General features: G+C 36.8%; 1 protein-coding gene across 1 annotated transcript in view; it reads right to left on the bottom strand.

Moving 5' to 3' along the window:
- Window positions 1-165: 165 nt before the first annotated feature.
- The window catches only part of LOC102249415 (receptor-type tyrosine-protein phosphatase zeta), a 134595-nt gene continuing 111004 nt past the window's right edge, over window positions 166-23756 (bottom strand). Inside the window, exons 3-9 of the mRNA XM_005885492.2 lie at window positions 22953-23132; window positions 17686-17837; window positions 13333-13428; window positions 12782-12848; window positions 10131-10288; window positions 9839-9989; window positions 166-398 (exon numbers count right to left, since the gene is read on the bottom strand). Of these exons, the coding sequence (XP_005885554.2) occupies window positions 166-398; window positions 9839-9989; window positions 10131-10288; window positions 12782-12848; window positions 13333-13428; window positions 17686-17837; window positions 22953-23132 (1037 nt within the window). The remainder of the gene's footprint in view (window positions 399-9838; window positions 9990-10130; window positions 10289-12781; window positions 12849-13332; window positions 13429-17685; window positions 17838-22952; window positions 23133-23756) is intronic.

The raw sequence follows: 23756 nt of genomic DNA, 5'->3' as shown, positions 1-23756 counted from the left end.
ATAATTAAAACCATAAACAATAACCTAGTGTGATTCATTGTAAGATTTGACATTATTTAGGCTAGCTTCTGCTCCTCCTCCTCCTCCCCACTGGCGACCTTCATACCGACTCTAAACAATCGAGGGCAACAATATACAATCGCTTGTAAGATCTTTCCTTGAAAATTAAACTATGATATTATCAATATAAGAAACAACTGATCTTATAGTTACCAGATCTTGATAGCCATCTGTCAAAAATTCATGTTTGGTTTGGTCTTCTCCCTCTAACTGCTGGTAAAGAACTGCAAACTTCTCGATCATGTTATCATACACGACTCGAGGTCTCTCCCATGTAACAAGAAGGCTGGTGTAATTCTTTGGGTCGGCTTGAACATTTTCTGGTTCTGAGCTACAAACTTCAGAGAAAAAAATACAGTTATTGATACAGCTGTCAGCCTCCAGGATTTTAACAAGTACTACATCATATTCTACTAGTGGCCTGGTGCATGAATTTGTGCACATTGAAAGGAAATTCTCTATAATAGAAGTGTCAACCAAATTCATGATCAACAATGAGAGATCGAAACACAGGCACACAATTGGCACCAGCAAGAGCTTTATATGTGTCGTGCATGCACAAGTTAACTTAGCCTTCTATAGATATAGAATAAGCTTGCTTAATTAGACCTGCTTTCTGATTTAGCTAAACTTTTTCCAGCCCAGTGAAGTACCCCAACTTCTCTTTCAGGTAATTGTCAGCAACACAGCAGTAAATATCAACACAAAGCAGATTATTATTGTAGATCATGCAGGGAGAACAAAGGGTAAAATATTTAACTGCAGTAGTGTTTGACTATATTCTGTGCAGTGAGAAAACCTGAAGTCATTTTCAAGGTCCACCATTTCTTACTTCTTTTCAGTTGAATCAGGTTTCTAAGCTTTCTAAATTTCCGTTTTCCGGCTAATGAAAATAGGATTCCATTGAGTCACCTATCTACCTACTCCAGGACTTCTGTGAGGATCAAATGAGATGAGGCATAGAAAAATGCTTCACAGACATTTGGTTAAAGTGTGAAATGTTTCCATCTGGCTATAAAGCAAGTCATGTTGCTATAAAGCAAGTCATGTTCCTGGGTTGAAGAAACTGCAAGGAGGCTAGTTGTCGCTAGGAGAGGAAGCCGGGCATTGCTACATGATGTTATTACCCAGATGGTCGGACACTTAGCATATTATCCTTTTATATACATAGATGATTTTTTTGTATTTTATTTCAAAAGAATGTAAAGAGTTATACTTACTTGCTGCAGAGCTTTTGTTTATGCCATTTCCTGTCTATGAAATACTTCTTCCTTCACACCTATCTCTAGCTGTTCAGGTCCTACATTTCCATTCAGGAGAGTTCTAGGCCAAATGCTCTGACTTCTGCTGAAGTGATCTGTGTCATTTATCTGCTTGGTTTTACTATTGGATTAATTTCATTTTCTCTTATATTGTTTTTCTGAATTGGTCTTTCTTAACTTCTCTAGCAGATTATAAACATAAAAGCCATAGCCTTTTATTTCTAGATTGACTAAAATGCTACCTTGAATATAGGGCATTATTTTTGGAAATAAATGTACAAAGGACATCTACAAATTTATGATACCTTTATGTCTCTTTTTAGGTACTTGACAAATGTGTTTAGCTTGGGACGAGGAGAATTTCAATTATAAATATGGTCTACTACCGGACATTTTGTTGACAGAAAATCCTTGAAATAATTAAAAATTTCCAACCAGATAAAACCATAGGAGAACAAGTAAAACAATCATTTCAGTATTTTTCAGATCTGCTAACAAAAAATCTTACTTTGACATAATAAATTGATTAAGCAATTAATTTCATGGAATTAGAAAGTTTGCTTATCTCAACTGAAAAAAAATATTTTGAAAATCTTTCAGGGACTTAGAATAGAATTCAAGCCTATGCTGGGAATGGTGCCAAATACTTAGTCCCAACAGAAAGAGTACTCTGATACTTTCTGGAACACATTCATAATGTGCTAGTTTGAGCTAATTGTGAGAATGGAAATTATAAAATTTTATGTTGTACAAATTAAGCAAAGTAATAACTATCTCTCTTCATAGACCAGATCGAGCTGCAAAGACAGAGAGAGAGAGGTCACTAAGACCCAGGATTAAGTAATAAGCTCACAGAACCTGGGTTTTGTTTTCAGGGGATACTTAAAGTTATAAAGCATCTGGCTGAGATCATGCAGTTGACTCAGGTCACCCAATTGTCACTTCTCTAAGAAATATTTCAAGGATTCAATGAAAATGTGCCTTAATAGCATTGCCACCAAGTCTTCATCTCTGTACAAGTCTGTAGTTTATCTCATGAACACAGGAGGGCACCCAAAACTAACAATTGGCCTTATAAATTGAAAAGTTTTACGTACAGTACTTAGTATTAACAATTTCAGCAAATGTACACTATGCTAGTAATGGAATATGAATGACTCAGGAAAATATAAAAATATATACTTTGTATAAATAAGTGCATGAATAACTTCATATGAGTTAGAGACAGGATTTATTATTGTAAAAACTATGAAGTTATTTTTTGTTTACTAGGGAATTAGGGTGAAGTGTTCCTTTGGGAATAAGAATAGGATTCTTCCATTATCATAAAACATGAATTCATAATAAGAAAATATATTCTAATTTAGGTTCAGACTATATTATCTTTACTCTACCTAGTGACACTTCTATTAGTGTCCACCAGATGGCAGAAGACCATCAAATCATCTCAAAATATATGTGAGCTACTCACATAAACTATCATTGTAGGAACAAGATTCCTCAGTTTTGCTTGTAATGATTCCTAAGTTTCTTTTGTAAGGACAAAAGTGATTCTAGACAATATCATTTGTAGAGTTTGTCCTAAAAATTCAATCCAAGGTTTTAGAATATGGAAATGATTTAAAGTGAAATATTCTCTTCCCCCCCAAATTAATCTTAAAGTGCATAAATTTTGTGTATGCACAGAAATCATAAAAATTGCTTGAGAAAAATATAAATACCCAAATGACTGCAAAGTACCCAAATGACTACTCTCTAAATAGCACAAACTTCTTTGGTCAGATGTCTATGTTTATCTCGACTTAATAATAGTAGAAATCACAGATGCTTCATATTTCAAGAATCAACATTGGTAAAAAGAATTCTAAAAAAGAAAGCTATATTTGTCATTAGGTCGTCATTGATTTGCTTTCTTATTTATAGATCTATAAGAGCCTATTGGTAATTAAAAAATAAGTCCACCTATTTTTAAATTATAAATGTATGTTAACAACACTCTCTTCGTTTATTTAAAAAATTTTTTAATCCTCACTGGAGGATATGTGTGTGTTTTTTAAATTGATTTTAGAGAGAGAAATGGGGGAGAGAGAGAGAGAAACATCAACATGAGAAAGAAACATTGATTGTTTGCCGTTGCCCTGACTGGGGTTCGAACCGGAAGCCTTTTTTTGATGTAGGGACAAGATTCCAACCAACTGAACCACCTGGCCAGGGTTCCCTTTGTTTATTGATAATCAAAAACTTAATAATAGGTTACAAAGCTACAGCCCAATCTTGTACTTTAGATATTGAAATACAGGTTTTTATGGGGAAAAGATATATGTATTTCAGGATGTATTCAAAAGAGAAGCCCGTACTTCTATTTGTAATCTGTGATCTTGCCAAAGGACTGCCCTTCTATAAGGTAGGACAGAATCTTTAAATAACAATCTAGTTAATTCCATATACATATACTACTTGATGTTCAAGCATAAAACTGGTAATTACCATGAAATGAGTTTTTAATTTGCACTAAATTTTCCAGGTTTTCATTATATTTCTTATTGAAATTAGTTTAATTATCTTATCAGAAGGACATATACTCTACAAAGCATATTATCTGGATTTAAAATTAAGAAGGGTTTTCCAGATCAGGCTACCAATTGATATAATAAAGTAGTAACAAAAATGTAATTAATTTCCTTGATTATGGGAAGTTCAGAACTATGTTGAGGTCCCAGTTCCTACAGCAGGACTGAATCACATTCCCCGATATCTTTCCACAAGATACATGTGATCTGAACCCTAGTTACAGATTCTTTAAGGAACACTGGCCAAGAATGAGAATCTGGTTTCTGCAAGCTCTTGCCCTTGACAATCCTGTGGTCCATGTCAAGTCACGTAGAGTATAGCAACTGCTTTGGTAGAAATGCAAAGGATGCTCACATACAAAGAATGAGGATGCAGTCCCCCTTTTCAGGGTGCAATACATGTTCTCACTTAAAAACTTATTTTTAACATTAAATTCTCATCCACTTGATAGCAGGCTCTCTTAACATACAAATACAGGCGATGCTGTCCCTGCCTCTGAGAAGCTTGTTACTATGGTAGCCTCTAACCCTTATAGCTAGTAAGCTATAAAACACAATGGCTGTTTTTAGTTTCTTAGTCCTGGACTCCATTTAGAGAGGAATAAAAATAAACTTGTAAAAATATACCATGTAGACCAAATTAGGTTGTGATTTTCAAAACCACACATTTTTCTCACTAGAAGTTGTAAAAGTTTCACAAACTTTTAGCTGACAGGGAGTCATTTATCCTCCCATAACTTATATAAATCTATATGAAGGGCGAATATCTCACATGTAGGGATGTGCATGACTTGGAGGACAAGTATGAAAGATTAATAAGCAAAGCACTGAGTGTCATGAGAAAACAAAAAAAAAAAAACGAGGGAAAAGAAGAGGCAAAGTACAAGTGAGGAGAAAGTGACAACTCTTTGGCTTGACACATCTCTCAGCTAATCGAGCAAGTTGCTGCAGATGGTCAAGGGGAGGTACGAGTCTCCTTCTGCTTTGCTGCTTCATGCGCCCACCTTGGAGGAAGGGCAATCTGCCCTGAGGGAGAAGGTGCAGTCTTAGCTCCATGGCTTATGAGTAAAGGTGACAAGACAGATGGTGATTCTGGGGGAGGGGCAGAGAAAATGTCACAATTGCCTGCGATGTCACTAAGTTTTACCCAGTTCTTTTACACTGACTTGAAGTGTGGTGCCCTTTAACACAACCCATGACAAAGGACTTTGTGGACAAACTGATAAACCCACCTCATCTTTGTATGAGGTTTATGAGCACCATTTGAAGAACTATTGTGAGAGGAGCTTAAAGACTCACAGACCAGAAGACAATCAATATTAAGGTTGCGATTTCCCCTCAGGGAGTAGCAGATCTTAATAAAGCTAATGTAAATATGCCCACAACTGTGACAAATAACAACTAGAAATGATCTGTCACTGTTTGGTACCTCTAAATTATTACAGCATTCACTTGAGACAAATAGCCAAGAGAAATCTTTTAAGTTCTCCATAATTCAGTCAGTCTTCTCTTGGGAAGCACAGGCACTTCATCAACAGTTTGATTTGTAATATATAATCTTCTAAGAAGTCTCATGTCACTTTTCCGTATATAGTGTCAACGGACATGTGACATTAATGAATGCTATTTATAACTACTGACTTTTAAGAAGGTAAGTCTGCTGATGTATAATTCATCGTGACATTTTTCAGGAAATTATAGAAAATTTCTCATTGCTCAAATACAACATTAGGGGATAAAGATCATCCTGTACTGCCATTTTCCCTTGAAAAGCATCATTAAATATATTACCATGCTAGCAAATGAAGTGCATTTATAATTCTATTCAACAAACAAAAGCCTTAAACATGGAAAACTTGAATAGTATGCCATACTTGCTGTGATAGCTTAGCCATCATATATAGACACATGTATGCATACACACACATATAAATAAGTGTATCACATACACACACACATTACAATAATCCTATATAATAAAAGACTAATATGCAAATTGGCCGAACGGCAGAATGACCTGTCGCTATGATGTGCACTGACCACCAGGGGGCAGACGCTCAATGCAGCCGGGCTCAAGGCTGGTGAGTGCAGCAGCGGTGGTGGGAGCCTCTCTTGCCTCCACAGCAGCACTAAGGATGTCCAACTGCCGAGTTGGGCCTAAGCCTTTAGTCAGACATCCCCCGAGGGCTCCCGGACTGCAAGAGGGTACAGGCTGGGCTAAGGGACCCCCCAAGTGCACAAATTTTCGTGTACTGGGCCTCTAGTAGTAGCTATAAGTCTGGAGCACATTATGTTCAAAGGACTGCTCTGCTTTGCAAACTTTTGTTCATTTAAAACCCACAACAACCCTACAAAGGTGGCATTTTAACTCATTTTTTAGGTGCAGAAACTGAGGCTTTAGTAAATTGACAATTTTTGTGTAACTAATAAGCGTTGGCACTGGGGTTTGAAAGCAAGAGCCTACTGGACTTTAAAGACCACGTCTTTCCCGCTGCTTTCCCAGGCCCCGCTTCTCAGTGGGAGTCTTGCCAGGGGCCGTGAGGGCAGTAGGGAAGCACCTGGCACCTGGAAGGCAGGGGACAAAGTTGAACTTCACCTACTTTCCACTCACGCCGTGTCTGTATGGTTACTCACACATATTCCTCATTATCTAAAAGCCTGCTTTTACTTACTCCTTCAGGATCCAATGGTTCTACTAAATTCTGTGATTCTTAGAAAGCCATTGTGCATTCCATGGTGCCAAAAAGACATGCCTTTCTAGTAAATGGCAGCTCCACATAAAAAATGCAAAACTTGAGGACTGAGTTCTGGTAAGATGTGTTCACGCACAAAGGCTTACTGCATTCCTGCTCTGAATGCAGAAGTGGATGAAGCTGGACCTCTACTCTGAAGGGGTTTACATGGATATACAGACCTCATGTGGGTTTTGCAATTATTTGCAATATAGTTTTGCAGAGTGTATTTTTCTACAATGCATCTACTGAGAGCAGAATTTTGACCATTTTCATGCCAACTCTTACTTCTCTCTTGGTCAAAATGAGAATGTTAGATATTTATAATGGTAAAATATAGAAATGCAACCCAAATATCCAGAACTGAGAAGCTGGATTAATGGCTCTACAAAGCAATACTGCATAAAAATTGTGTATTAATAATATATTTATATCATGGAATAAAAAAATCAATAAACAGATATGTAAGTAGTGCAATTTCATTTCTGTGAGAAATAATAATATATTTTTAAGAAAAAGGTCTGGAAGGATATTCACCAAAATCCTCATAGCAATTATCTTTGGGTGGTGACATTATAAAATATTTTTATTTTCTTCTGTGTGTTTATCTCTATTTCCTATTTTTTTAAAATATTTATTTTAATAAAAACTTACTTTCAGATTAAATATAATAAAAATTAAGTACTGAACATAAATGCAAACCTCAATTCTTATTCTCAAATTCAGTTCAAGAAAGTAGACAGAAAGGAGTGTATCGATTAAGAAAACAACCATCACAGGAATATGCACAAGGCAAATGATAATAGGAGCTTGTTGATTACTAGTACTCATGATGGAACAAGCAAGAATTCAGCTGTTACTGTCTGTGGAAAAAGGTAATACTATTTTTGAAAAGTTTCATGTCATTAAGGTAATCAGTTTTTATTATAAAATTATATAGGCAGAAATTATGTTCCCTTATAAATATAAAGCACAGTGGAGAAAGCTTTGGAAGTCTTTAAAATAAAGAAGAGCTGAGGTCAAATACTCATTCAGTACTTTATAGTTCTGTGAACTTGGACAAACCACTTAATATCATCTTTCCAAACTGGAAAATAAGGCCACTGATTCACACAATACATGGTGGATTAATGTTTTTATGGATTACTTTTGGACTTCGTCACTTAACTGTGGAAACAGCAACATTCCACATTAAGTCAGATCTATATATGTGTAGACATGTTAAATGGTGCAATAGACAGCCATGAATATGCAATAGACCTACCATATTTGCACTATATGGAGATGAATTCTTTTAGTCATTTGCTAGATGTCTGGTGAATGAGAGCTGCACTTTAGCTCAGCAATAGAGGTAAAGAGGTGAAAACTTAGCTACTTCCTTCATGAGTAAACAGACAATTATCATTCTATGACAACTGCTATGAGGTTTGGATGCGCAGAGAATAGGCACACCTGGGCCCACCGCACAACTTCAGATGCACATCATTTATCTGTTACTCTGTGGGTACAGCACCTCCACCAGGGCACAATCCTGTACCCCGGCCAGAGCTAGGCTTGGTGGGGATGGCGGTGGGGTCAGAGTGGCTCTCCAGTGGTTGCAATGGTCTACTTGGTTTTGAAGAATGAGAAGACCAATGAGTGAAGACAGCCGGGAAGAACATGCCATGGACAGGAAAGAGCATGTGTAAGTGCAGCCTTGGAGATGGGGCCTGCCCTCTTCAGAATGAAAGAAGGAAGCTGGATGGGGAGGAGAACGCACTGAGACTAGTTAGTGTTAAACAGGACCTACCATAAAATGGCAAATGGTATGGAAGGGTTTTAGTAACATATAATTGAGAAAAGTACATGACAGAAATACATTTATTTAAAATTTTTACTTGGTCATTTGCATTTTAGAAAAGGAAATGGTTAAATCCAGCTTCTTTTTTTCTAATCAATTGTCTATTATTTACCAGACAGGATGTTATAGTATTTAGTGTTGCTAGTAGAAATATAATTAAATTTCCTCACTTTGGGGCAATTTAATTTGAAACTTAATGTAACATTAAATGCAGCTATTCATCATTGCTGTCTTGCGCTGTATTTTTTTTTCTTGTGTGGTTAAAGCGTAAACAATGCTCACAAATAGCACATTAAAGCATGCCATTTTAATGCCTAATCTTCAAAAGCAGATGATTATTAAATTAATGTTATATATGGCCAAAAATTCCTGGCAGGGCCGAGATCAAAGAAGACCATGTACTTGGAAAGGTTTTAAGTCCCCAAAGCAAAGGCCACTTCAACTATTTCCTTCATGAACTAGTCCATTCAAAGGGTGAAATGAAAAGGACAAGTCAGTAGATGCAACTGGTTGTGTTCTCCGGGCATTTCCAAAGGCTCTGACTGCTGCGCTGGCTTCAAAGAAGTCACTGCGGAGATGCTCCCTGGTGTCCTCTCTATTGCCTGACAAGACATTTCTTCCCTCCAAAGAAGGCAACTGGGGAAAAGACTCATTTTTCATTAATAATTCAGCCCATTTAGTTTCCATCCCTACTAGGCGTTAGCTCTTCTCCAGGAGCTGCCAACACTAAGATGAACACCTTAAAACCCAAATATATGGTGACAGAAGATTTTGACTTTCGGTGGTGGGCACAAGATGCAAGATCATGGAAATGTACCCTTGAAGCCTACATCATCTTCTTAACCAATGTCAACTTAATACATTTGATTTAAAAATACTTGTTGAAAGAAATGATTGATCTACCTCAGAAACAAACAAACAATCCAAACAAAACCACATGTCAAGGCTCAGCTCAAATTTAATTCTCTCACTGGGGTTCCCCTGATCACCCCAACTGGATGTGATCTCCCACGCTCTGAACACCTTGGTTGTTTATTCAGTTCTCTTTTAGAGCTCTTAGTACAAATTCCATCAAGTGAATTCAGAGCTGTGTCTGTAGCTTTGCCATCTACTGCTGTGTGTTTTAGAAAAATCACTGCCTTATTGAATCTCACTGTTCTTCACCCGCAAAATGGAAATATTCGTGGGGGGAAGAACAGATATTTTAAATTGCCATTTTATGAATGTGGTAACTGAGAATTAGAAATAGTTTGTTTAAAGCTACAAAGCTAATAATCAATATATTTCTAAAAATTGTTGTTTTCCATTGTACCACAATTATCTCCTACAAAACTGCATCTGTGAGTTGTAGAAAAATTATATTTCAATACATACCTGCTTCACGAATCTCTTCCTTTCCAGTGTAAGAGGTAAACACCTGCCTGGAGAACTTGTACTGTTGTTCTCGAAAATTATTTTGTAAGTAGTCCATCAGCATGACATAACCAGACTGCTGCATGGTGAGAACTTCACAGAAAACAGCCAACTAAAAAGAAGAGAATTTAACATGTCCTTTAACATTCCTGCTTCACGGGCATCAGTAAAGGCTCTAAAACTTTCTGTAGTAAAGCTCCGAAAAAAATTTTTTTCCCCAAATTACTTCATGTGTTTGAATTTCTAATATTACCTGGTTTTCAGAGATGCTAACTGTGTTTTTAAAAACAATCCAGTCAACGGTGTCCGTGCAGGGAGGCGAGGTCAACGAGCCATTGTAGGTGTAATACTTGTCGGTTGAGTTTGGCAGGAGGTTCAGCAATACGAAAGGATCTAACGCTGCCTGTTTCCCTGCAAAGTAATAACAGATGTCTCAGCTGGCATCCCAACTCTGGAACTTAGCTGTTCAAAACTTCTATGAAACAGAGACATATGCCTTGGTATCTATTTAATCAGAAATGAGAATCTGAGAACAGTTTAGATCTACTTTTTAAATGGCAATAAAACTGGCACATACATAGTTTTCTTACATATATCACTACATAGCGTTAGATGCTTCATCTTTACACCAGGAAGATGCTAGAAAGATTATTTTACATGTAAAAGATATTCAGAAATTATATGACCATTTTAATAAATACAGGAAAATCATTTGATAAGATTCAATACACTTAGTGGAAAACAAGAACAAAAGCTCATTCTGAAGATTATCCTCAAAAGCCCGTAATAAACATAACAAGGATGACTTATTGAAAGCTTTTCCCTTAGAGATCAAGGGGAAACAAAGACGTCCTGCTATCACCATTTCTATCTAACATTGAACTGGAAGACTGGGCCAATGCAACAAAACAAGAAAAAGAAAAAACTCATAAAGACTGGATAGGAATAAATGATAATACCATAATTTTCAAATAACATGACTGTGCATATAAAATATAAAAAAACTACAGACTATTAGAATTAACAAGTGTATTTAGTAAAGTCACTGCATACAAGACCAATCTACAAAAAGTTATTCTATTTCTATATAACAGTAGCAAACTATAGAAAATAAAAATTTTAAACAATAGAACATAATAACAACAAAGTATCAAGTATAAGTAAATCTAAAGAATGATGTGTTTAACATCTTTATTTAAAATCACAAAACTTTCTTAAGAGTAATTCTCTAATTGATAAAATCTTAAAATAATGGGAAATACCATGTACAGGAGTAGAAAGGTTTGGTACTGTGAAGGTATTGATTTTCTCCAAATTAATTTATAGAGTCAATGAAATCTTAATTGAAGTCCCAAGAGGGACTTTGTCTGTCTGTGTGTGTGTGTGTGTGTGTGTGTGTGTGTGTGTGTGTGTTGTATGAACTGACATGCTGATCTTAAAATTCAATTGGAAATACAAAGAAAAGTTAGGCGAAGGGATTAAAAAGCACAAATTGATAGTTACAAAATAGTCATAGGGATATGAAGGACAGCATAGGGAATACAGTCAATAATACAGTAATAACTATGTATGGTGCCAGGTGGTGACTAGACTTATTGAGAAGATCACTTTGTACATATCTAACCACTATGCTATACATCTGAAACACATATAATATTGAATGTCAACTGGAATTAAAAAAACAAAGTTATGATACTCTTGAACAATAATAAAGCTGGTGAACTTTCACCACTAGATAGTAAGATCTGTTTTATAAAGTTGTAAAAGTCATGACAGTGAGATCTTTATGGAAAAAGAGACAAAGGGAATATGGAAGAGAACAGAGTCCAGACCCCCATATGCATGGTCACTTGATTTATGACAGAAAAAAAATTACTGTGTAGTTGGAATGAACTGCATTTTGAATAAAGAGTGCTGGGTCAGCCCTGGCCTGTTGGCTCAGTGGTTGGAGTGTCGGCCCAAGGACTGTGGGTTGTGGATTTGATTCCTGACAAGGGTGCCTGCCTCGGTTGCAGACTCAATCACCTGGCCCAGTACCAGAGGCAACTGATCAATGTGTCTCTCTCACAATGATGTTTCATCTCTATCCCTCCCCCTCCCTTCCACTCCCTCTAAAGATCAATGGAAGAAATGTCCTTGGGTAAGGATTAACAACAACAAAAAGACTGCTGCATCAGTTGAATATTTTTATGGAAAAAAGTGCATCTTGAATCCCTTCTTTATACGCAATCAATTCTAAATACATGGTATGGATCAGTTATAAATAGATTATAGATCTAAATGTGAACAGAATAATAAAACTTTAAGAGAAAAAACAGAGAAAATTATCTTTATAATCTTATGGTAGATTAAGATTTCTGAAATGGCACACAAAAATTATTATCCATAAAAGATAAATTTGAAGATGTGATAATCAAGATCTATTCATCCATAGTCACTATTAAGAGAGTAAAAAGCCAAGACAAAGAGTGGAAAATATATTCTGGGTAACATATGTATATAAATACACATACATATATAGTACAACAACAAATATTGATTTAATTTGCGAGATATACAAGAATATAGGACTTATATTCAAAACAGAGAATTCCTACCAAAAACAAAAAATGGGTAGAGTTTTCCTAAATATTTCATCTGGTCCTAGAATCCTTAAATAATATGGCTTTCCTGTCTCCTTGAATAGTCCCATTTTTGTTTTTGCATCTTCCCAGTAGCACATCCCAATAGCACTGCCTTGGTCATTTAGCTACTCGTGTGCCAGCCCTCACTCCTGCAGGAGGCAATCTCCCAGTGAGATCTGTTTTTAACTCATTCTCCCACCCAACTGATTTTTGTAATAATGTAAAAATTCATTAGCATCCAAAGCAGAATCTAGAAGATGTCTCCAAATAGCTTACTTACCAAAACGACCAACTTTCTCGACTCCATCAATAATTGCTTTGTAATCCAAATTTTCTTCTATTCCAATCTGTTAAAGAAGAATGATATTCTAAAAATGGGGTAAAATATTTGATTAAGTGTCCACTAAAATGTAAAGACTAGTGATTTCCATTTTAATAGTCAAAAGTAATGTCCTCCAAATTGCTCACTCTTTTTCCACAGCAAGGTACAAATACAACATAAACCTTTTAAATCTCTTAAACTTTCCACCATGAAAAGTACATTTTAAAATGTCATGACTCACAGTCTCTGCTATATCATTATGATCCTTCACATATACAAAGAGGCAAATCGGTGCCCTCAGGACAGTTTGCTCCAGCTGGCAGTGAGGTACCCAACAGATGAGTACAAGAGGCCCTTTCAACTGCCCGGCCAAGGGGTTGTTCTCCAAGTTAGCATTCTACTTGTGAGCTCTTCTATTTGTTCCAAAGAACGTTTTGACATTTCACATCAATATTTCATGTGATTCAAACAGGAATGGAGTTAGTGGTAAATCTAAGCACAATGATTACCTCAAATAAAATGGATAATGCTCTTATCTTCCCTTTTCCTTTAACTGCTTCTTCAAAACTTGAGAATTGGTCCACATCAAAGCAGTAGATTTGCATCTATAAATGTAACAATGACGGCTTTAGTGTATAGAAAGGCTTCACAAAAGTGAGCAAAGAAACAATAAAATAATTTACCAAATTCAATCTCTTCTATCTGAAAAATTCTCTAAACTGTATAATTCTGTACTCTGCATATTTAAAAGTTGCCGGAGACCAATTCCAGCATGTCATAATTTCAAAAGGTTGATGAAACTTGGAGACTCAACAGGGTTGAGTCACACATGTAATCACCTGTTGGGAATGGCTGAAGGCATTTCCCCAAACCTGAATAGGATACATTAAATTGATAACAACTGTAGGCTAATTCCCCTATTCTGACAATGGACTCTGTACCAAACCCTGACCCTTTGAAGTGTATATCTCTGCCTCGCCTCATGACAAATTGTGTTAATAAAAAGCATGGGGTTCTGGGGACAACGAGAGAACCTAAGACCTTAGACTTAAGATCTTGGATCTTAGCTCCTTTAGCTAAGCTCCTCTGACCCCCAATGCCTTTCAAAATTATATCTTGTCTCCCGACTCTTCATTAGTCTCTGGATTCCTATTAAATCTACGCACAGCCTTCTCCAGATTCCTGAACCCTTCTTGATGCTGGGCCAAGAACCCCGGCAAAAAGTAATTTTTCAATTTTGTGTATACACAACTGCATTTACTATCATTTCTCATCCTGCATTGAGGAAGGAAACACAAATTAGACATACCTACAATTGAAATGACCACTTTGAGATTGCAGGTGGCATTAAAGTAATAATTTACTAGAACAATTATCAAATGTAATAAATGATCAAATGTTACTTCAACTATTTTGCTGGTATTCCTTCAAATATAGTTTCATTCTTTTTTGACTGGACATGCCTTTCTTGATGGTCTGAGGGTTACTATTTTCGGACTTTGTCTTCCACTCTATTAATTGTGAAATTCTTAAGGACCTTATTTCCACCTAAAAAATACTAAGAGTTTTAATTCCTTATTTTGTCTTCTCTCCAGGTCTGAGGCTACACCTTGTTAATTTCTACGTTAGCCTATATATCTGCCGATAGCCCCTCCAGGGGTGGTTCTTTTTTGACTGGACATGCCTTTCTTGATGGTCTGAGGGTTACTATTTTCGGACTTTGTCTTCCACTCTATTAATTGTGAAATTCTTAAGGACCTTATTTCCACCTAAAAAATACTAAGAGTTTTAATTCCTTATTTTGTCTTCTCTCCAGGTCTGAGGCTACACCTTGTTAATTTCTATGTTAGCCTATATATCTGTCGATAGCCCCTAGTCTCACTTATAAGTGGGTGATCCTCATGTCATGGGCTTGGAAATGAGGTAACTGAGTTTAGAAGCATAATTAAGGGAAGAAGAGAATGCCTCTGAGAAGGTTAATGTGCTGTAGGGCTGTGATCAGAGAAATAGTGGGTGTGAAGCAGGGGATGGCAGTGGCTCCTGCCTTGAGTGATCCCCAAAGCCTTTCAAAGAGAGAATTTCTAAGCTGAACCCAAAAGGATGAGAAGCTTTAAAGCTCAGAGGTGAAAAGGCAGAAGAGGTAAGCTTGTGTTCAAGTCAGAGGGACCAGCGAAAGGCCAATAGGCAAGCAAATATGAGAAATGTGGGAAATGGGGAGTCATGTTGGTGATTTCAGCTGAGCATATGTGACCGAGAGGAGAGCTGAAGCTGGAGACTTAGGCAGGAGACACACCAGGAAGGTCTGCGAGGCCGTCCCTGCCTGCAGTTTGGTCTGGAGAGCAATGGCAAGTCCTGATGCATTTCAGCTAACAGGGTGCGGAGAGAGCAGGATGGGGGGAGGGAAGAGATTAAGACTAGAGAGAAGGAGACCAGTTCAGAAACATTCCATATGCAAAGTAAGAGGTAAAGGTGGTTTACATTTTTATCTGATCTCCCACATCATGTAGGGGCAGAATGGAGAAGACTTGTCTGCAGCAAGCAGAAAGACCGGAAAAACAGAACAAGTCCAGGATGCCCCTCAGTTTCCTGCTTGCACAATGACATGGAGAGAGTTTACACAAACAGCCAGCAAACAGACAATACCACTAAGAACACTTGAGGGCCTTTTTAAATAAGAAAAATATATGAGGGTTAGTGCACAGACTCTCTACTGTTTCTTTTGCCGGTTCAGAACTTACGTTGTTGCCAGAGTTTTTCTTGATTTTTAAAAAATTTTTATTGAATTTCCTAGGGTGACATTGGTTAATAAAATTATATAGGTTTCAAGGGTACAATTCTATAGTACATCATCTGTATGTTGATTTTCATCTGTGCTTTTAATAAGTAATATTGTGAGAGAGCTAACTCTCGGAAATGAGAATGTTATGTGTGTTTAATGAATTGACTTTTATTTCTTTCACAAACCAAATTTGATGCTGTATTTTCTTTAAGAATATTTAATATGTCTATATATATGAAACCTGCTCCTGGGGGTGATTGGGGAAGCAGCCGCCGCTCACACCCGCTGCTGGTGCCGGCCCCAATCGCTCCATGCCGTCAGCAGGTGCGAGTGGGGCTGGCGCTGTCAGCTCATGGGATCGGCGGCATTAGCGGGGCTGCCAGCAGACAGGGGATCAGGGGTCACAGTGGGAAGGACTGGGCAGGGGTGCGGAGGATGAGCCGAGACCCGCCCCTGTGCCCACTGCAGCCTCATGGCCCACAGTTCCTTTCAAGGTGCACGAATTCATGCACTGGGCCCCTAGTTTAAAAATAAATTACAAGCTATAAATCTGAATGTGCTTATCCACATGAAAAATGATCTTTAACCCTTTAAGACAGTGGTTCTCAACCTTCTGGCCCTTTAAATACAGTTCCTCATGTTGTGACCCAACCATAAAATTATTTTCGTTGCTACTTCGTAACTGTAATTTTGCTACTGTTATGAATCGTAATATAAATATCTGATATGCAGGATGGTCTTAGGCAACCCCTGTGAAAGGATCGTTTGACGGCCAAAGGGGTCGAAACCCACAGGTTGAGAACTGCTGCTTTAAGAGATCATTCACGCTAGTTTTATTTTTATTATCAATATATATTTTAGATTATAAATTAATAGTTTCATTTTAAGTAATTTAGAAAACATGGGAATTTTGAAGGAGGCACCTATATGCCATGACAAAGGGAAAAATCGTTGTTCATGCTTTCTTGATTTCCCTCAATTATTTTTATATTAGTAATAATCCATCTTCTCATTTAATCCTCATAATAACTGCATAAGATAGTTGCTACTACTATTACATTAATTTCACAGAAGAGAACTGGAAGCTTAGGTAAAGTAAATAATTTCTACAATGTCATGTATTTAACTAATAACTAAACTAACAATAATTTGTACAATGTTGTGTCTTTAGTAATTAAATGATGAAATCCATATTCAAACTTAGTCAGTGATTCAAACTGTACTCTCAGTAACTAGTTTTCATATTTCACAAAGTTGAAATAACAATACCATGTTCACCTTTTTATATTCTTTTTTAAAAACATTAATATCTTATGATGAACCATTTTTGTGTAAATCATCTAAGAATATGATTTTTACAAGATATATAATATCCCATAATAATGTATTTAATCATTTTCTTTTGTTTCAACTTTTTATTACTGTAAATAAATCTTTGCACATACATTTTTGAGTATATCTCTAATTATATTTTAGATTAAACTGCTACAAATTGAAATGATGGATATTGACAATAAGCTTTTTAAAACTCTTGATAAAAACAAGCAAATTGCATCCAGAAAGTCTACCAATTTATACTCTCTAGACATGTATGAAAGTTTTTATTTCATCCCACATTCATGATTTATTATAATTATGTTTATCTTGCCAATTTTAAAGCTGAAAATTTTTTCTCATTTTACTTTGCATTTCTTTGATTCACCAGTATAATGATGAACCCTCCCCCCCTCTTTTTTTCCCTACAGGGATATGAAAAAATTTAATTGATTCATTTACTCATAAACATTTATCATCAATAATGTGACATTCTGGGTTACCAGGAAGTGAAAAAGCAAATTTGGGTATTATTTAACTTAGTCTGGTAAGGAAGACAGATATTAACAAAGCAAACAAAATATAACAGTACAAATTATAAAATTTGCTAACAAATTAATAAAATAATATGCTTAATAAAATCTCAATGAATAGAGGAAAGGATCAGAGGGAACTCCGAGGGAATGATTAGGGAGATCTTAGGATGGCTGTGCATGGATGTAGAGGACAACCAGTCCACACTGGAGCACCAGCAGAACTAGTGACTTACCTCGAGTGGAAATTTTTGTCCTTCTAAACTATGTTCTGATCCATCGGATGACATGTTGCATTTTCCCCAGTGAAAAGCTATCTTGCTTGCTTTGAACACCGTTTCTGAAACTCCTCCACTGAGCTGGTAGTCATTAGTGAGATTAATTTCCACTAAAAACACATACACAGACAAAAATAAAATTGCATCTAAATTTCTAAAAATCAAAATTACAAATTTCAAGTACATTTTCTCCTATCACAGGTACATTAAAAATAATTTCTTTGATTAATTTTTAAAAAATTAAGTTGCCATTTTGGAAGCTGAACTGTAACTCTGCACGATATACTCAATATACAGATGATGTATTATAGAATTGTACACTTGAAACCTATATAATTTTAATAACCAATGTCACCCAGGAAATTCAAATTTTTAAAAAATCAATATATGCCTAAAATGTAAACTAACCCAAAGACCTTAAGTACTGTGGGACCCTTTTAGCAGAGGACAGCCAGCCAGTCCACCTGCCCTGCTTCTCTGGAGTCCTGAGATGGCCCTTACCCCAAAGCTCTGCTTCCCTAAGGCATGTGATGACAGTGAGGGGACAGAGCGAAGGGAGAAGGAAAAGAAGAGAGGAAAGAAGTCTTCTCTTGGGAGTGCTCCCCATCTTCTCATGTTCAGCTCATTTCTACTCGTTATCAGGGTGCTGTTTCTGTCTCCCCTTCGTACCCCTCCATGCATTGCCCCAGGCTTCATCAAGCCGTGTCCCAGGCTGCAGCAAGGCAGGTGGAAACCCAGTCCCATTGAGGGGTTTTAGCCATCTCATGTTTGAATTCTGAGTGACAACTTTCAGAATCTTAAAATCTCTTAATTTGAGTTCCATATCAGATATTATTTGACAGTATTTTAAGAGTTGTCTGGAGATTAAGAATTCTCTTGAGAGCTTAAGACAAGATGTTGAAATCTCTCAATCAGATCTAAACAGTTTTTGTTCCATGAGGCAGAAACCACTGTTGGCATTAGGGACTTAATCCAACATGCTGGTTGGACAACTAGAGACATAAACTTCCATTAATAATAACAACAATAACAATAATGGTCAACATTCTTTTTTATCACTTACAATGAACCATGCATTAAATATTTGCTACTCACACAATCCTAGGAAGGAGGAGAAACAGAGATTAACCTGATCAGGATTTAATGCTGTACTTTTTAAAATATATATATTTTTATTGATTTCAGAGAGGAAGGGAGAGGGAAAGAGAGATAGAAACATCAATGATGAGAGAGAATCATTGATCAGCTGCCTCCTGCATGCCCCACACTGGGGATGGAGCCACAACTCGGGCATGTGCTCTGACTGGGAATCGAACCATGACCTCCTGGTTCATATGTCGACACTTCAGTCCATGGGTGGATGCTCTATCCACTGAGCCAAACTAGGTAGGGCTCGATGGCGTTTTATACACCAATAATGTATTAGTATTCTCAGAAAGAGAAACTAAGAAAACAATCCCATTTACATTGCAACAAAAAAAGATACTTAGGAATAAACTTAGTCAAGGAGTTTTGTAAAAGATTTGTACTCAGAAAACTAGAGGACATTGAAAAAAGAGATGGAGGAAGATATAAACAAGTGGAAGAATATACCATGTTCATGGATGGGTAGAATTAACATCATTAAAATGTCCATACCACCCAAAGCTATCTGTAGATTCACTGCAATCCCTATTAAAATACCAAGGGCATATTTCACAGATCTAGAACAAACTCTCCAAAAATCTATATGGAATAATAATAATCTACACTAATAAAAGGGATGCCCATGAGTCAAGGCATGCTCTTTTTCTATTAGCTAATACAAAATAAACCCAGCTCATCCTCTACTTGATCTTATCCTTTTCTTTTCAAATCCTTCCTTAAGACAAAATTTACATGGGAGAGAAGTATGTCAACGTTTCATCCCTTGAAGTTCTTTTCCCCCGTTTTATTTTAAGGGAAAACGGAGGCTAGGTTGCCGCTGAGATGCGGTCACTTACAGAGTGTACTTTCAGGTTATCTGCTCTGTTCTTCCCCAGATGCAATTTGCTTCTGCTCTATTTTATAGGTGAGCTTATGCAGTGAGGAGAGTTCACTGCAGCCATACTTTTGAGTCAGGACTGTGTATGTCTAGACTCCAGGATTATGCCCATATTGTAACCCCATAGACATGGTTATAAAGAAATAATGTCACTCCTTTCGACAGAGAAGAGTGTCATTTCCAGGGTTGTGCTTGGCCTAGGTGTCTCGAAACAGCGATTCGTGGCAGGATCATGGAGCCGTGGCTGGAAGAACAGAGGAAACAAAACAGGATCCTCCCTCTCAGAAGGAGGCCGAACTTCAGGCAGCAGAGCTCCACCAGCCACAGGCGGAAGCCAGGGAGCCCGAGGGGCACCAGGTGGAAGAGGAACAGAGAAAGGCCCTGGAGGAGGAGGCGATGGAGCAGGTGGGGCAGGCAGAACGTCTGGAGGAGGAACACGACCCATCCCCAGAGGAGCAGGACCGGGAGTGGAAGGAACAGCGGGAACAGAGAGAAGATGGCAGGGAAGGGCACGCGCACGCAGAGGTAGGAGCGCCTCACTGCAGGTGGGCTCCCATTAGGTTTGCCTGCCTGGGATGGGGGCGTGGCTTTGATTTTAAAGAAAAAAGCTTCCATATATGGCAGTCTCTAAAATAAAAATGTGACTTTACTCAGTGTTACATGCATATACTTAACTTATCCTTCGTAATGTTAAAGCAAAGCTACTTACACACCTAAGAAGACTCTTTGGAGAAAAGAGATAGAGCTGCTGGTCTGTGTCTGTGCTGTGTGTCCACAGTGCAGGAAACGTGTGCTCATGTCCCTTTTACAGAGCCTCAGAGATGAGCACCTGCCTGGGCACCTTCCCAGTATGTGCTCAAGTCCTGTGCTCATCTTGATTTGCTATGATCAAAGGTCTCTTCTCCCTGCTCATGTACTCCCAGGTGTATGCTGGCTTTAGCCCATTCACCTTCAGTGGTTCTCAACCTTCTGGCCCTTTAAATACAGTTCCTCATGTTGTGACCCAACCATAAAATTATTTTCGTTGCTACTTCATAACTGTAATGTTGCTACTGTTATGAATCGTAATGTAAATATCTGATATGCAGGATGGTCTTAGGCGACCCCTGTGAAAGGGTCGTTCGACCGCCAAAGGAGTCTCGACCCACAGGTTGAGAACCGCTGTCCTAGGGCAAAGGAAACAAAAGAGAAAATAAACAAATGGGAATACATAAAAATAAAAACTTCTGTATAGCAAAAGAAACCATCAACAAAATGAAAAGAGAGCCCACTGTATGAGAATATATTTGGTAATGATACTTCTGATAAAAGGTTAATATCCAATATATATATAAGGAACCTACACAATTTAACAAAAGGAAGACAAATCCAATAAAAAATGGGCAAACCTAAATAGACACTTCTTCAAAGTGAACATACAGATGGCCAAGAGACATATGAAAAAATGCTCAAAGTGACTAATCATCTGAGAGATGCAAATTAAAATGAGGTATCACCTCACACCTGTCAGAATGGAATCAACAAACGACAAGTATTGGTGAGGTTATGGAGAAAAGGGAACCCTAGTACATTGCTGGTGGGAATGCAGACAGGTACAGCCACTGTGGAAAGCAGTATGGATTTTCTTCAAAAAAATTAAAAATGGAACTGCCATATGACCCAGAGATTCCACTTCTAGGAATATATCCTAAGAAACCTGAAACACCAATCAGAAAGGATATATACACCCATATGTTCATAGTAGAGCAATTTATAATAGCTAGGATCTGGAAACAGCCTGAATGCCTATTAGCAGATAGGTGAGTTGATAAAAAAGCTGTGGTACATTTACACCATGGGGTACTATGTGGCTGTAAAAAGAAGGAACTCTTACCATTTTGCAACAGCATGGATGGACCTGGAGAGTATTATGCTAAGCGAAATAAGTCAGTCAGAGAAAGATAAGTATCACATGATCTCACTCATATGTGGAATCTAATGAACAAAATAAACTGATGAACAAAATAGATTCAGAGACATAGAAGCATGGAACAGACTGACGAATTTAAGAGGGAAGGTGGGGTGGGGATGAGATGGGAAATTAACCAGGGAATTTATATGCATAAATGCTTAACCCATGGACACAGACAATGTGTGGTGAAGGCCTTGGAGAGGTGGGTGCGGGGTTGAGGGAGTCAATGGGAAAAAAACCCAAAGGGGACATCATATACTTTCAATAATATAGACGCATTAAAAAAAAACAGTACTGGAAATGTCAAGATTTACAACAATATACTTTTATGAATTTAATTAAGAATATATTATAATATAATAATTTTCTTAATTTTTCATTCAACACATATTTACTGAGTACTTACTTAATCTGCATTAGGCACTGATGTAGAAAAAAATCCTACCCTTATGGAATTTAAATCTAAATTGCCACATTCAAATAATTATATTACTAAAATATGGAAAGTAGAGAAAAAATTCACTAATTACAAACCACCTCAACATTACCACTATGATCATATTGAATATTTTTTCCAATCTCTTCCCCATGACTATATTTATTTTACGTAACTTCTTGAAATACATACAATTTCATTTAAATCATATCAGAGAAAAAAAGTGTTCACTTTTTGAAAAATATCATTTTTCTACTTATCATTTAGTGGAATTTTTTATGGTATTATAATTTGCATGTTTTTAAAAACAGACAGTCTCAAGAAAAAGCACGTTGAGAGTGCTTCCTAAGGATTGTATATAATTTTAAGCTTTTGTGTAGAACGGCTAGTAATTTCTTAAAATCCAATTATAGTCAATTGCTTTTTTCTTATCCAATTATTGAATATAGTCTGAGGTTCAGGAGACAAATCAAACTGCAATGCCCAAGAAAAGGAAATCCTGACTGACTAAGTGATTAACCAGTGATGGAATTATTAGATTACATTAATTATATATTATAGTATATTTATCACATCTTCTAGTGGAGGCATCATTATTGTTATATTATTGGAGAACATGAGATAACTACTTTGGTGATTTTATTTTTTTGTACACATTTTCAAAATGTCTAAACTTCATATTTTCTAGGCTCTGTACAGATAGTTTATATCCAGTTCATAGTACATTATAAAAGGAAAATCAAATGAAACTAATCTGAACTTCCTCCAGGTCCAATAAATATATTAAAGACACAAACAAAATGCAAACATGTTACCTGTTTTCCCATTGTTATGAATGAATGTGTTTTCCAAAGATGTTTTATCCCAACCCTGAAATTTAAGTTTCTTAAGATTCACATTTACTTGTGCAATATCTTCATCAATATTGATAGGAGATTGTTTGGGGCTATTACATGTTGGATATTTCTTTCCCCAATTTTTTTGATTCAGTGCTCCTAGGAAAAGAAAAGGGTAAGAAGTTAATTTCATAAATTACTATGCAAAAGCTAAATTTTATGTTATAATGAATCCATTACATTAAAATATATATAATAGGAAGAAAATTGAGACATCTTTGAACCAATTCATTAAACAAGCGTGCCTAGATTTAGATTCTGGGTTTTAATATAATACACTATAAAAACAGGCCTCTAGAACAACCACATCAAGTACAGAGATCAACAGCCTTTCTTTAGCCATCACACTCTTCAAATAACAGAAAGCCTGATTGTCATGTAAGGCAGTGAGTCCTAGCCCACGTTTGAGCAAGGCCAAGGTTTTCCATGATTGATGTTGAAGGAAATTATAAGTAAACAACCTCCACCACCCTGTACCTGTAGTCTATGCAATCTACTTCTTGTAATAAAACAGCGATTTTCAAATAGCGTACTGCAAGAATTTTTAAGCATGCAATACCTGACTCTTTAGTGAAGGGCAATGACCTCTTTTCCCTAGATTGTCAAATAAAAATATGACGACAGTCAACACAACAGTAGCCATCTGGTATGAATGCCCTGTTTTGAACCATAAATAAATAGGTAATATAATCTTGTTGGTCACACCACATAATAAGGTAAATT

Source organism: Myotis brandtii, unplaced genomic scaffold (genome assembly GCF_000412655.1).
Source record: "Myotis brandtii unplaced genomic scaffold, ASM41265v1 scaffold907, whole genome shotgun sequence".
In the NCBI taxonomy this organism is placed as follows: domain Eukaryota; kingdom Metazoa; phylum Chordata; class Mammalia; order Chiroptera; family Vespertilionidae; genus Myotis; species Myotis brandtii.
The sequence above is the reverse complement of the archived record's forward strand: the minus strand, read 5'-3'. Positions and strand labels throughout refer to the sequence as shown.